Here is a 15,633-nt window from a genome sequence, read left to right as displayed (position 1 = left end):
CGAATTTTTTTTGCGCGGTTTACGCAACTCTGATCTTCAAGACCCATTCTTGGAAACGAATGCTAACAGAAACTTTGCAATCGCATCGCAAAAATGTTTTCGAAAGAATTCAAAAATTGTAGAAAAATATCGAACTTTTTATTTTGAGTTCCCTTATTTTTTTGCATGCAGTTTTTTCGTCCAATTAATGTTAGTCTCACAAAGTGTGTGTTTTAGACTTTTCTAAATTTGAAATTCGTAAATTTTTTTAATATATTTTTTTTAACTTTTTATTCGCTGTGTATTATTTGATGGGCCTCGATATGACGGTTGATTTTATCGGCCAACGAGGACGTGAGTATCTTGTACAATTTTACAGAGACAGGAAATTTGCCTATTCTTAGATGGGTTTTCCGTATTTCTTAGATCTTCTGAAAGCAGATAAGTCTAGCCTTTCATGAAGAATGCTTGAGTTATTGAGCCTGTTTTAATGAGGTTTGTATAATGGTGAGATAATGCACGACGCGTTGTTGTAAATTTTTTCAGCCAGAAACTATAAATACCGTCTGGTCCTGGAAATCTCCAGTAATGTGTTTTTCTCAACGCTTTTCCCACAACATCTCCATTTAAAGTTAGGTTTCTCATCTCGGCTATTCTTGTACGTTCTTCGCTATTCCACGGGGTGTTTTTTGCATGCTCGCTCTCTACCGACCATATTTTCATTAATTTGGCTTTCTCTATGTTTCGTGTAGACAATTTTTTCGGTCCTTTAAAAACTCTCGTTTTTAGTTCATCTTTTTTCTGATGTAGATATCTTCGCAGAGGGATCGATTTAATTGATGGTTTCTTACGTAGAGTGTCTAAGTATTGCTTTATTCCTTTAATGGATCTTGTCTGGAGTGCATTTTATGCTCGTCTTTGACAGTTAAAATCTGTTTCCGTTTTTCCAGTGCGATTTCCCTGTATATATTGCGTAAGTCGACCATGGTCAACCTTTACCTTCTCAATATGATAGCAGTCTACGTATCCAGGGTTGGGTGTAGGATTTGACATTACCACATGCTTGACATCGAAATAGCCTCTCGCCCGTATAACGAAATATCTACGCTGCAGCTGCATATATTATAGTCTGAAGTTCTTTGAATGAGTTTGCGTTCTGTGGTTAGTAAGATGGTAGAATTTAGGTGTCCCTACAGACAACGACCATTGTTAAATTCTTCGTGGCCTGCCTTCGTAAAATTGATCTCAGTAGTTGGTCCGTCCCATGAAACTCCAGGGGAGCGCTTTGAAGCTCATTTTTTGAGAGCTTTCGAGCTTTCACTATTAGTTCGTTCAGCCGCCTGATAAATATGTATTTAAATGTTACTATTGCACTTCCCTGATCATCTATCCTTTGAACTGAAATCTGAACATCTGGAAAAACCCTTTTAAAAGCTTCGTTTTATTTCGTTCGGTATCCACTTTTCCAGTTACCGTTTTTTGTAGTAATAAATTAACTTCGCATGAGGTGTTGATTCATTTATTTGGTCCTTTTCGTGCTTTTCTCTGGTTCATAAATTGGTTGATGATGCAATTGTGGCCTACATCGCCTTGAGAATGCGTCGGAGGGTTCCATGTATAAATTAGGAACCATTTTGCTCCCAAATGAGTGGATGGCCCACGACGGGTTGCCTTTGAACCGTGTGCTCGCCAGGAATTGAAAGGGAAACAACTTTTGACTGCATTATCGAGTTTTGGTCGGTGGATGGTATTCGATTTTACACCTACCCTCATTTCTGCTGGGCTTTGTCGTATCCGCCACCTGGAGAAGGGCCCCATGGGGGATCTGCTATTATTATTTTATTTATTTTTGTTTAATTTTATTTTATATTGCTTTATTTCATCTTATTTACTATTATTTTACTTCTGGCAACACTTGCAAGCATATTCACCTTAAAGTATATGCAGAAAAGTGTGTGTCTGTTAAATAAAATTAGTTTGTCTTAAGTTACGCTATTCTCTCATCCCCCATTCATGTTTTTTACGACCTGTCAAATGATTAAGCGTTTAAGTATCCCCTTTCCTTTGCCTAGTGCTTCTTTTTACAGATTAAATATTTGCCTCAGGTCTGTTTGCTCAACTACACTTTATTACCGTTTTTTCTTTTCACGTGCCTTTTTCCATCGCCTTTTCTCTTTTCGTTTCACCTTCATTAACACCATATTTCCTTCCGTGTTTTTCTTGTTGCAGATGTACCCGAGGGCGGCTATGCCGTGCCACACATGCAAGATTATATGCCCGCCACAAAGATGTCCATGTCCGGTGGTGGTGTGGTTGGTGGTTATGTGAATGTGCGTCGGACACCACCCCCACCATTGAGTGCCATATTTCCACGGCCACCTTCGGTGCCGCCTCCACCTATGGAAAAATATTATGCCACAACAGCAATATTCAAGCCAATCAAAGGTCCCTCCGGTGGCAGCAGTTGTGGCACCGTGGGCAGTAATAGTGGCGGCGGTGGTGGTGGCAGCAGCAGTACACACAAATCTGTCAGTAGCGGCGGAAAATGTGGAAGCAATAGTGGTATCAGCAGCAGTAGTGAACATAATAACTATGATGATGGTATGGGCACAATGAATTCACAATCAACGGCGCCGATGTTAAATGCCTACAATGGTGCTGGCAGCGGAAATGACGGAGGTGGTGGCAGTGGCATTGACTCGATGCAATTTCAACGCGCTAGAACCTATAACTTCCGTAGCTATCCAGACAATCTTTAGTTTGAAACATTGACGTTGCGCGGTGGTGGTGTTCGGGTTGCTGAAGCAGGAGGTAGTGGTGATGGAGCTGGAGCTGGCACTAGCGGTGTTAATACGGACAATGAAGATGCTGAGGTGGGCGACATCAATGGTGTTGGCATTTACGGTTTAACGGTGGGTGGGCAAAAATATTTACGCACTGGCTTGGTTAGTAGTACAATGCCCAAGAAACAACAGCAACTACTGCTACAAAAACAACGACAAGCACATCTTAATCACGCCGGCACAACGTCAGCAACAACAAACCCCAAATACAGCTTAACATTGTTGAATGTGAAAAGTGGTGGTGGTGGTGGTGGTGGTGTAAGTGCTGATGGCAACAATGCGGGTCAACATTATCAACAGCATAACAACAACAATAACAGCTCTAGCATAAATAACAACAACAATTACAATATCAACATGAGCCAGAGTTCTGGCAGCAATTGTCAGTTGCATCCGCATCGTAAATCGCCTCATCCGCATTTGCAGCCGCAATATGCCTTCTACCAACAACAGCAGCAACAACAAACTCTCAGCAAACGTGAACAACAAAAACAACAATTGTCACAATCATACTATCATCCACCACCGCCGCCACGTCATCAATTACGGGTTTTGCGGCTATCATCGGCACCCACCGGCGCACCAGAGCCCACCACAAAAACTACAACAATAGCAAATAGTACAACACGTCGTGAGAATGGTGATAGAAGTAGTGGTGAGTTTTCTCAACGTAACTCTACACACATAGAACAGTCGCTGCGTTTATCACCCGCTCCATCGGCTATAACAGCAGCGAAAGAAGCGACGCAGAAAGCAATAGAGAACCCGTTGGTTGGCACAAGCTCAGACTGTGATGTAAATATTAGCGAGACTACGGCAGCAACAACAGCAAAGTCAACGAGTGTGTTGACACCAACGGAAGACGTGCCAACCGCAGGAGCAACGTCAAAAAGAGGAACACAACAACAACAATTACATGAACTAGAATTACAACAACAAAAAGCAAATAGGCTGTGGTATCATTGATAAAAGAGCAACGGATTTAAGGTAAGAGAAAGATGCTTATAATTTTTATTTATTAAATTCATTTGAAAATTATAAATGAATCAAGGAACTTAATTAAATCCTTAGTTTCGAAACTAATTAGACCCTTAGATATGAATGTTGGAGATTCGAGTTCAACGCTCAGCTCCCGAAAAGCTAGCTGATGAAATTCAGAACCATGTCCTAGAAACCATCGCCGTTTGTAAACTTACAATTTTTCTCTAATATCAATTAAAAAAAGTATCTTCTAAGCAGCTTTTTAATAGTTCTAGAGTTCCCGAAGAGAAAAAATTTAAAATATTTTTATTCCAAAAGTTAAGAAATTTTAAAAATTAAAAAAAAAAACTATAAAAAAACTATTGCTTTATTTATTGCTCTTCACCAGTTTTAAAGTTCCGGGAAAGGAAAAAATAAAATAAACAAGTAAGGAAGGTTAAGTTCGGGTGTAACCGAACATTACATACTCAGTTGAGAGTGGTGACAACATAAGGGAAAATAACCATGTAGCAAAATGAACCGAGGGTAACCCTGGAATGTGTTTGTATGACATGTGTATCAAATGAAAGGTATTGAAGAGTATTTTATGAGGGAGTGGGCCATAGTTCTATAGGTGGACGCCATTTAGGGATATCTCCATAAAGGTGGGCCAGGGCTGACTCTAGAATTTGTTTGTACGATATGGGTATCAAATGAAAGGGATTAATGAGTATATTAAAAGTGAGTGGGCCTTAGTTCTATAGGTGGACGCCTTTTCGAGATATCGCCATAAAGGTGGACCAGGGGTGACTCTAGAATGTGTTTGTACGATATGGCTATCAAATTAAAGGTATTAATGAGGGTTTTAAAAGGGTGATGGTAGATTTATAGGTGGTCGCCTTTTCGAGTTATCGCCATAAAGGTGGACCAGGGGTGACTCTAGAATGCGTTTGTACAATACGGGTATCAAACGAAAGGTGTTAATGAGTATTTTAAAAGCGAATAGGCCTTAGTTCTATAGGTGGACACCTTTTCGAGATATCGCCATAAAGGTGGACCAGAGGTGACTCTAGACTTTGTTTGTACGATGTGGGTATCAAATTAAAGGTATTAATGAGGGTTTTAAAAGGGAGTGGTGGTAGTTGTATATGTGAAGGCGTTTTCCAGATATCGACCAAAATGTGGACCAGGGTGACCCAGACCATCATTTGTTGGATACCGCTAATTTATTTATATATGTAATACCACGAACAGTATTCCTGCCAAAATGTCAAGGGTAGGTGTGATACCTATTTTACAAAGTTTTTTTCTAAAGTTATATTTTGCGTCAATAAACCAATCCAATTACCATGTTTCATCCCTTTTTTCGTATTTGGTATAGAACCACCATTTTTTATACCAATACAAAGTGAGTTCAGATAAGTACGTGAACTGAGTTTAGTAAAGATATATCAAGTTTTGCTCAAGTTATCGTGTTAACGGCCGAGCGGAAGGATAGACGGTCGACTGTGTATAAAAACTGGGCGTGCCTTCAACCGATTTCGCTCTTTTTCACAGAAATAAATTATTGTCCTAGAATCTAAGCCCCTACCAAATTTCACAAGGATTGGTAAATTATTGTTGGGCTTATGGCATTAAAAGTATCCTAGACAAATTAATTGAAAAAGGGCGGAGCCACGCCCATTTTGAAATTTTCTTTTATTTTTGTATTTTGTTGCACTATATCATTACCGGAGTTGAATGTTGGCATAATTTACCTATATACTGTAAAGATATTAAATTTTTTGTTAAAATTTGATTAAAAATTTTATTTTTTTTAAAGGGGGCGTGTTCGTTCTCCGATTTTGCTAATTTTCATTCAGCATACACATAGTAATAGGAGTAACGTTTCTGCCAAATTTCATCATGATATCTTGAACGACTGCCAAATTACAGCTTGGAAAAGTTTTAAATTACCTTCTTTTAAAAGTGGGCGGTGCCACGCCCATTGTCCAAAATTTTACTAGTTTTCTATTCTGCGTCACAAGTTCAACTCACCTACCTAGTTTCATCGCTTTATCCGTCTTTGGTAATGAATTATCGTACTTTTTCGGTTTTTCTAAATTTTCGATATCGAAAAAGTGGGCGTGGTTATGGTCCGATATCGTTCATTTTAAATAGCAATCTGAGATGAGTTCTCAGGAACCTACATACCAAATTTCATCAAGATACCTCAAAATTTACTCAAGTTATCGTGTTAACGGACGGATGGACGGACGGACATGGCTCAATCCATTTTTTTTTCGATCGTGATGATTCTGATATATGGAAGTCTATATCTATCTCGATTCCTTTATACCTGTACAATCAACCGTTATCCTTAATATACTCTGTGAGCTCTGCTCAACTGAGTATAAAAATACGCCAAATATTCACATTTTTCCAAAAGACGAAAAAAATCTTTTCAGTTTCTCTTAGAAAAACATAATAATTGAATTTTCAATTATTATAAGCCGGTGTTAAGCTCATTGATTCTTAAATAATAAGTATAAGTTGAACACACCATTAAACAAACAAACATAAAAAATAAAAAATGTTAATAAAATTATTGTTCTTATAGATTGTCGATAGTTATGGAGTTTCTGAAAAATAAAAGAAAAGCTCTGCAAAATTTATCCGAATATTTAAATTTCTACAAAGTTAAAAAATTGAAACAAATAAAACAAGTTGCTGTTCTGAGTTTCTTTTAAACATTTTTGAAGTTCCAAAAAATGAAAAAAGTTTTGCCAAAGTTACGCCCAATATTTAAAAAATGTTTTTTAAATAAAAAAACAATTGTGCTGAGAAGCTTTTCGATAGTTCTTGAGGTACTGAAAAGAATAGAAGGTTCTACAAAATTATGACAAATATTAATATTTTTGCATAAGTCAAAAAATTGGAAAAAATTTTTCAAACTAAAACAAATTTTTATTCTGGGCAGCTTTCCAAAAGTTCTGGAGTCCCTGAAAAGGAGAAAAAATTAAGCAAACATACCTCAAATATTCACAATTCTCCAGAAAAAAAAATTGGAAAATTTCTTCTGAGTAGCTTCTCAATAGTTCTGCAGTTCCTGAAAAGAAGTTAAAAGCTCTGCGAAATTACGACAAATTCTCATCTTTTTTGAAAAGTAGAATATTTTAGAAAAACTGAAATTTTTGGTTAAACTCAAGGCCAGGTTTTCTTAAATAAAACACTTGGATGTGTATTTTATTTTGTTTTTATTTTTCAAAATTTCGACTTCAGTCTGAAGTCATCCTCAGGACTAGAAATAACATGAAACATAATCATTAAAACCAAAAAAGGCATCAACATATTTTGGACACCCCTAATGACAAGAAAATGAATTTCAAATCAGACACAGCCGATTGTGGATATGCATACCGCAACCTGTTACTTTGACACAAAAAACAATGCTGATCGAATTATTTATATATATGTATGTATGTACGTTCGTCGTCGGGACAACAAGTATGACATATTGGGATGATCATCTGTTTGCTGTCTTATGTGTGGTTGTGTTTTATGAATTTTGTTTACGATTACTGTTCTTTTGTTTGTTTACTTTTTCGGTCTATACCAATTGTATGCTTGTTACATATAACTATTGTAGAGCTTTTTTAGTCTTCAAAGCGTAGCTTAAGATGTATTAATATTCACATTTTTTGTCAAAACGTTTTAAAAATTTCAAAATTAAAAAAAGTTTATTCAGCTCTATTCTGCATTTCGACTTGGATTGGAATTTTTTCGATTTGGCAATTTTGGTATTCTGTGTTCCAATCTCTTTCGATCCAACTTCGAATCGTTCGATTTTGCGTATTCCGTATTTCGATCGTAGTTCCGTTTTTTTAAGTTGCAAATTAGTTGGCGGAAAAATATTTTTTTTTTTATTTTTTTTTTATCAATTTACAACAGAATTTTAACAAAAATGTAAGTAAAACTTGTTAAGAAACGTAGAAGGCTTGATGATGATTATTTTTTACAATGTTTCCAGGTCAAAACAACATGTCGATGTCGAAGTCCTTGGACGTATTTGCCCCGCAAAAGTATCTAAGGCATACTTGAAAGCATCCTTATTAAGTCGAAAGTTTTTTTTTAACCTAAATAATAAGTCATTAAACTTTACCACTTTTAAGTTCAATTTCTTACAATTCGTCACTCATCTCAAATGGATTACACAAATTTCGCAATATTTGCCTTCTCATTCTCGCCTGGCTGCGGCTATTGACTCCATTATAATAGACAGCTATTATTTATGTCTGTTCGTTGGGTTCCAGTTATATGCCAAAGCAAGCTGCCGGAGTAGAGGAAGGTGAAGCGAAAACGTAAACAATCCTTGCGGAAAGAATAAATAAATCTTCATAAAGTATTTTAGGCCAGTGCAATGAAATTAGCATCCATAAAATTCAGAAAATGTCAACTATATTCGTGCAGGAATCCGTTTTTACAAAACTTGGTAGCCACGGCAGGGAATTGGCAAAGGAACGACAAAAACACACAATTATGAAAGCACTTCACTCAAAAAAATATAACACGGCGGCAATATATTCTATTGCTTTTTTGTTGTACAAAATGGCGTGGATAATAAAATATAAACCTTTTTCAGTGTTTTTTTTACAAATTTTCTTTAATTTATTTTGTTCCAATGTTCACACATTACGTACAAACAGCTGATTTCGAAAAATAATTTGCTCTTCCTCTTCTCGTTACGATTCCGTCGTAATGCAGAATACCCAACTTCGATTAAAGCGGAGCGTAGAACGGGAACGTAATCGAAATGCAGAATAGGGTTGATTATCTGAGAAAGTTTTAAATAGTTCTGAAGTACCAAAAAAATAGGCAAACGGTTCTGGAAAATGACCCGATCTTTAGTGAAATTCTGAAAACAAAACGTGTTTTAAAAAGAATGTATGAAAGGACACAGACCTTGGGACACATACTTTTGAAACAATATATTGAAACTGTGCGTTTTCAGTTAAAATTTGAAATATGGCCTTTTGATTTTTAGATGGGATAGAATTTTTATGCTAGGCATTCTTCCATATTATAATAAAGTTGAAATATAATGAAGCAAAAAATGACTTTTTGCATTTTTTTTACTTTCAGCGCTTATCTCTCTTTTCCCGCGAAGAGAAGAAATTTAAGGAACTATGCCACTGAGTTGTACACATAAGAACGAGCATAACTATTCCATTCAAAGCAATAAACAAAATTCAAAAAAGGAGCAAGGAGAGCACTAAGGTCGTTAAACAAATAAAACAGGAAGCAAATTTTAGGTCAAACAATGAAACTAGCCTAAAAATAACAAGAACAACAACAACAAGGTAATGGTTTAATATGTACCAAGGTAGAAATGCACGAGAGAAAATTGAGGTTAGAAAATATTTAAGAACAACCGCTCACTGAAGAAACTAAGCAAGAACAACTTGAAGCTGCTAAAAAAATACAAATAATGTGAAGAAAAAAAATATATATAAATTTAAGAAAAAAGGGTAATATGTATGTACATAGGAAAGAAAAAATCGCAAAAGTATATGAAAACTGAAATGCCAACGAAATTGAAAAACTGTGCGGTAAAAACAAGACGAGCAGTAAAGAGGAAAAGCTACTAAAGAATGGAAGAAAAAGGGTAAAGAAAAAATTGACTTGTAAATATTTAGCAGCAAACTGAGTCAAGAAAATATTAAGCAAAAGAAAGAAGTAGAGCTAGAAGTACGCGGCTTTTGGTTGCTAATTTTGTGTTGAATCAAATTTTTTAGAAAATTTTAAATAAAAAAATTAGAAGATACTACCGAATTTAAGCGTAAAGTGTTAAGAGAAAAATACAATTTGAAATGATGTTCTATCGCGAAATAGAGTTAGAACAAAGTGATTTAGCGCACTCAAACAGACTATTACAGGTAAGGTTTTAGATAATACAGATTATACACCGAACGACATACATACATATATCGATACACGTATGCACTATTGAGAAAAATAAATGCAAATAATGTTGAAATTAAAAAAAAAAAATGTGTAAAAAACTAAAAAAAATAATAATAATTTAAATGCGATGAACTGGAAACTTTAACAAGAAACGTTTCTTCTACATTAAGACTTTTGCTATAAACGAAACAAAATTTACATTCAAAAAAATTTAAAACCATCTAAATTTTAATAAAAATTCTTTAAAAAAAAATTTAAATAACTTTAAACACCGTAAACACAAATTCCCAAATAGTGAAGAAAATAAAAATATTAATAAATTTTTTTTTGTAGTGTACTCCTGAAAGAATATGAATCCTGCACCAAAAAAAAGCTGGTAAAATCAACCGAATTACGGGTCAATTCAACCGATATTTCTTTCAATTTTTGTTCATTGCAAATAGCTGTTGTGTCAACTAAGCATAAATTGTTGATTCTAAATTGAGTGTTTCAATAGTCAAATGAACAAAAAAATAAACTTCATCACATTTAAGCAAAAGCTCAAAAAAAAAAAACAGTATTTCCGGGGCGAACCCACTCAGATTTTTTTTCGCATTGAAAATACTATTTCTAAAGATAGAAGATGCTTGATTATGCCAGGCCTTGATTTTCGGTGTGGTAAGCGTAGCACGCTACCATCACACCTAGTTCTGCTACGTTAACTAGCAATTATCAATGTCACCCTAAGAATACAAAGGACAACCGTTAAAATAACACATTTCCGCCAACATTAGAATAACAGTGGCTGTTGATATGATTGAGATTTCTATGGCCCGATAGTCATAAGAACAAAGAAGTGAGCGCCGTGAGCGAAAACTGCTTCTTTAAAATTAGCTGTTGTATTTGCATTATATTGATGAAGTCAGTTCTCTTGATTGAGAGTCTGTCAAGTTTACAGTCTGTTGAAATTACCAAAAAAAAATTTGTTCTCTAGACAAAAACATCGATAGAACTTGCAACAATGCTATCTTTTTGACCCATCTTTCGTTAACTCCAGAGTAAAAATCCCTCATTTGTTGATTTTACTAGCTTCAATTATTTCGCTGTACAATTTACAATCTTCCGCAACTGCACTTGACTTAGTTTATTTTGGTTTAGTAAAAATAATACCATAAAGCTAGAACCTAATCATCAAGCATTTATTTGCATTTAATTTCTTTAAAGTAAAACGATAAGAAATCGAAAAATTTAATTTGGAAAAAAACGAGCATACCAGGTTTTCTATGACAAAATAAAAATTTCTTTCAGAACTTTACTTTACTAAGCTAAAGTACTTCTAAAGATAACTTTCTAAGAGCCTCTTGGTAAATATAATTTTTTGCGCTGGCAGTGACTTATAGATCTAAATGTTTATTCGAAAATTTTTCAGAACAAAAAATCCAAAAATTTCGAATTAATATCGAAAATTGTTCACTTAATTTAAAACAATGATAAAAGAAGAAGTTGTATTGAAATGTTTGCTGTTAATGAAAAGGCGAGATTTTTTTTAAATTTCTAATTTCGAACTAAAAACTCTCGAAAATTTTGGAAAAATATTCGCTCAAAAATCTAAAACAAATCTAAATCTTATGTTTAAAATTTAAATGGACTTGAAGTTTATTTTCGAAGAAGTTTTTACAAACACCCAACAAGGACAAACATGCTTTTGGAAACGTTTCTGGATTTTCGAAGTCCTATGAATGAAAAGTCTGGATTTTGTTTGAAACGATAATTTTTTCCCAAATCCTTACAATAATTGTAAACTCACAGCTCTACACAAATAGTCTTATATTTTACAATTTCAAAATTAAATCACTAAAAAATTATTTTAAATTTAGAATATTGCAATAAATTACTTTTATTAAAATTACTTTTCAAAAATACTTCCATAAAAATCTGGGGCAAACATATTTTATTTTAATTGAATTAGGAAAATCTTCCCAGTAGGTCAACTGTTTTGCTCTGTCTTTAAATTTGTGAAGTTGCGAACGAAGAATACTCAAAAATTTTTGAAAAATATTCAGGATCTTTAAATTTGTGAAGGTACGAACCAAAAAGTCTCAAAAATTTCAAAAAAAAATATAAGTTTATTGTATTGTTATCAGAAACATGTTCGAAAATAAAAATAGTCTTATTTTACTACACCCTTTCTGAACTTTAATACCTTCGCCGAGCAACATCGACTAAAACAAAAGCCCCCACACTCAAACGACGCGCATATCCTTCGTGAATAAAATTTAATCCAAAATCAATAAACAAAACGTTTATAAAACAAAATAGTAATAACAACTGTAATAACATAAAAGAAATATCAACAAAACATTGTACATTCCTTGTATAAAGCACTTTTTAGAATCCCGTTTCCAGCACCATAATAAAATACACTGTGAAAAATTTAACGAAACTGAAATAAACGTACGCTAAACTACTTATGTCTGAAAATACCTTTGAGAGTGTCCTTGCAACATTAGAGCCCCTTAACGTGCATATTGTACATACATACATACATATGCACAAGTAAAAGATTTTGCACAATTTAAAAAATTATGAAAGAAAAACGGAGAAAACTAAAATAAGTGCAACGTTTCCTACACGATTACACATGCGAATATGTATATAATACACTATAAAAAACGAATGAACAAAATATGATGAAAAGAATAATTAACAAAATAGAACAGCGGTGCACTCGAGAGCTTCGTAGAGCATCGTAAAACCATTCGGCTATCACTTGCATGTCGTGTGAGAGCAGCGATAGAGATTAGGGCTAATTATATTCAACACGGCGTCTACAGACCACAACCACAATAAAGCAAAGCTTGAGGACAACCGTGGCCATATATTTGCTTCTTGATTATTTTGAAAGCAACAGCCTTACTCACTTACTTAATTAGCGCTTAACCGTTTAAACGGTTATGGCAGTCCAACAAGGCGCGCCAGTCGCTCCTTCTCTCTGCCAACCGGCGCCAATTGGTCACACCAAGGGAGTTTAAAGCGGCAGCCACCAATATAAATGACAGCAAACTGTAGCGAAAAATTAATAAAAAAAATATTAATTATGTTTAAAAAACGCCCAAAAGAATGATTTTAGCTTTTATTACCTGTTATTTACTTCTATTTTATTTTTTTTTGACAAAATAAAAAGGGCGCCATGCACTGTCGCTTCCCAAAAATAGTATTAGGTTTAATCTGGCTACACCGGCTTTCGTGATTGATTGTCGTGCTGCTCTGTCGCTCCGAAAATAGCGACACTCATAAGAACATGTGTAAAATTAATATGACAGGTGTGGTGGCTACACCGCCGTCGTGAATGTGATCAGCCCTATTCAGTAAAGCAAGCAGTCAATCAGTTTTCGCTGTACTTCAAGCAATAAACATGTCGTGCGTAAATTCTGTGCTCAAACATTCTCTGTGTTAACACAAACTGCTACACAAAAAAAAAGTTGCGTTTGTATTCGAAGCTCTGCGTTGTGCACCCCTGAAGTATAATAAGCGCGATTGTTGAGTGTGTGGAAAAGTGACTGTAGACTTCTTAGTCGATACAGCTGATTAAAGATGTTTTTTTTTTTTACTTTTTCTGATGCATGTAAAGATCGCTTTAACGAGATATCAACAGTCACCTTATTTGACACTCAACAATCGTGATAATTTCAAACAAGTTTCTCCAAGTGTAGAAGAGTATAAGCTGCTTAAGATGTTTTTTTAAGGGTAATATGTGGGTAAGATATCAAATATTTACCTAAAGCAGTGCATGCGTATTTTCATCAATGACTTGTTATAAAAAAAAAACTAATGAACGAAGATGTAAAAAAATTCTAAGTGTATAAATTTTACATGTAAAATATATAAAACAAAATGAAATGCTTTTCTGTTGCAACCTTAAATATTTAATTTTTTCATATATTCTATTTTTTCAGTTTTATCAAAAAAATATATATATATTTAAAAAAAAAGATTATATTAAAAAAAAAAAACTAAAAACAAAAAAATATTTAAAGAAATTTTGTGCATACTTTTTTTTTTTTTTTGTAAAATATTATAAAACAATAAGATAACTTTTAAGTTTCAACTTTTTAATTTTGTTTTAAATGTTCGATTTGTGGTTTTCTCAAAAAAAAAAAAAAAAAAAACAAAAAAAAAAAATTGAGACAAAATAATTCAAACAATTTTGTGCGTAGTTTCTTTTGAAATTCAAAAAAAAAAAAATTATAAAAATATTTTATCATAGTTCATTTCATAAACAACGCATTGTAAACAAGCATTTTGTTATAAAATTATTCAGGCGTAGCGAAGCGCTTAATTTTAATTGAATTTTTATATAACACTAAATAAGAAAAAAGTAGAAGATTTATAAAAAATATTTTAGTGTTGTCATTAACACTGAGCTATAGATTTTGACAGTTAAAAACTAAATTATAGTAATACAAAATGTACTATTTGATAGCCCACTTTGATACACGATAACATACAAACACGCGCATTACATTTACAGTAGAGCAAATCGGCATTAAATCTACACAAAAATTATAGCAATAAGCGTAGTTTAAATAAAGATGCATGCAAAGATTTTTTAAGAAACTCGCTTTTCTCGCCGAAATATTGGTGAGCAGCTAATTTAAATTTTTGGTAGTATTGTTTACCATAATTGTCTGCAAAAGTTTCAATTTGAAGGAAAAAAGGACACTGTTTTTATAACAAATTTGACCTAATTGCTTATAAAAATTGTGAATGTTTTTTAAAATTTTGTTTTTTTCCAAGGCCTCTACTATATTATCCTATTTTATCTTAATAACATTGTTTGTAAATTATTTGCGATTTTCTAAAAACAAAAAATCGTTTCTAATGAACACATATCTATAACCGCACTGGTTCCTAAATAACGTTTTTTTAATCGATTCAAATCTTTCTAAGCTGCATTCTATTTTATCTACGCTTGTAATTATTTTCGCTTGCTCGACTAAGTTTCCATAAACGTAAGCGTCTTCACTCCACTCTTTAAACTCAAAAAACTTCAGCTAAAGATTTTTTTTACTCTGGAACACGTTTTATACTTTGCAGTGCTTTCAAAACTTCTTACCCTCTCATGTGCTTATTTGAACTAAAAATATGTTCTCTTGCTCGCACGTGTTTCCATTCTAATGCACATTTTTACTCTACAATGAGTCTAATCTTATTTACACTCATAAAGCTGCGGTTAAAAAAAATTACATACATAAAAATATTTATATAAGCAATTTTATGGCAAATTCACAATATAACTGCAGTTCCTACGCTCTGTTTTGTTTTCAATTCGAAAAACACGCCTATAAAACTTGATAATAATTGAATGCTTAGTGTAATTGAAAAAAAATAAATAAAATTAAATTTTTACTATAATAAAAAAGCAACCAACTCACAAGACTTGTAATATAATTAGAAATTAAGTTGTATTTGTACTATGTAAATTATTATTTAAAACCTAACTGTGTAAACGAATAAAATTGTATATTTAATTATGTATTTTTTATGGTATATTCTTAGAAACCTTTAACATATTATGTACACTGTAAAATAATAATTATTTTGCATATTTGAACAAAATATTGTGAAGAAAAAAATTAAATAATACAAATTAAATGTATTTATACAAAGTGGTGAAAAAATTAAAACAAAAAAAAATATATTAAAGTAATATTAATTAAAAAAAAAAAACAATTAGAAAATGGAAATTAACAAAAAAAATTTTTAAATTAGATTTTTAATAAAAAATTTATAAAAATTAAAAAAAAAAAATATTTATATATGTACATAAAATATTATTTGTATATACACCTAGCAAGCTTTTAAGCCTATAAAATTGAATAAGACTAGCTTTACTTGTAAATTTAATTATTTATATATAAATTTTTGC

General features: G+C 33.0%; 2 protein-coding genes across 5 annotated transcripts in view; both read left to right on the top strand.

Annotated features, from left to right (window-relative positions):
* Nucleotides 1-2,739, top strand: part of smal (smoke alarm) — a 250,038-nt gene extending 247,299 nt beyond the window's left edge. For all 4 annotated transcript variants that reach the window (XM_067764538.1, XM_067764537.1, XM_067764536.1 and 1 more), the window contains one exon: nucleotides 2,209-2,739. In XM_067764538.1, the coding sequence (XP_067620639.1) occupies nucleotides 2,209-2,738 (530 nt within the window). In that variant the 3' untranslated portion in view covers nucleotide 2,739. The remainder of the gene's footprint in view (nucleotides 1-2,208) is intronic.
* LOC137239348 (serum factor response D-like) lies at nucleotides 2,739-15,242 on the top strand. The gene is made up of 2 exons (XM_067764539.1): nucleotides 2,739-3,809; nucleotides 8,904-15,242. The coding sequence occupies exon 1, from the start codon at nucleotides 2,937-2,939 to the stop codon at nucleotides 3,786-3,788; it is 852 nt and encodes a 283-aa protein (XP_067620640.1). The 5' UTR covers nucleotides 2,739-2,936; the 3' UTR covers nucleotides 3,789-3,809; nucleotides 8,904-15,242.
* The last annotated feature ends 391 nt before the right edge of the window (nucleotides 15,243-15,633 follow it).

Source organism: Eurosta solidaginis, chromosome 2, assembly GCF_040869045.1.
Source record: "Eurosta solidaginis isolate ZX-2024a chromosome 2, ASM4086904v1, whole genome shotgun sequence".
Taxonomy (NCBI): Eukaryota; Metazoa; Arthropoda; class Insecta; order Diptera; family Tephritidae; genus Eurosta; species Eurosta solidaginis.
The sequence above is the reverse complement of the archived record's forward strand: the minus strand, read 5'-3'. Positions and strand labels throughout refer to the sequence as shown.

Bases quoted from the DNA above. Each gene is read 5' to 3' on its own strand.
- LOC137239348 (XM_067764539.1), top strand. From the start codon at position 2,937: ATGCCCAAGAAACAACAGCAACTACTGCTACAAAAACAACGACAAGCA.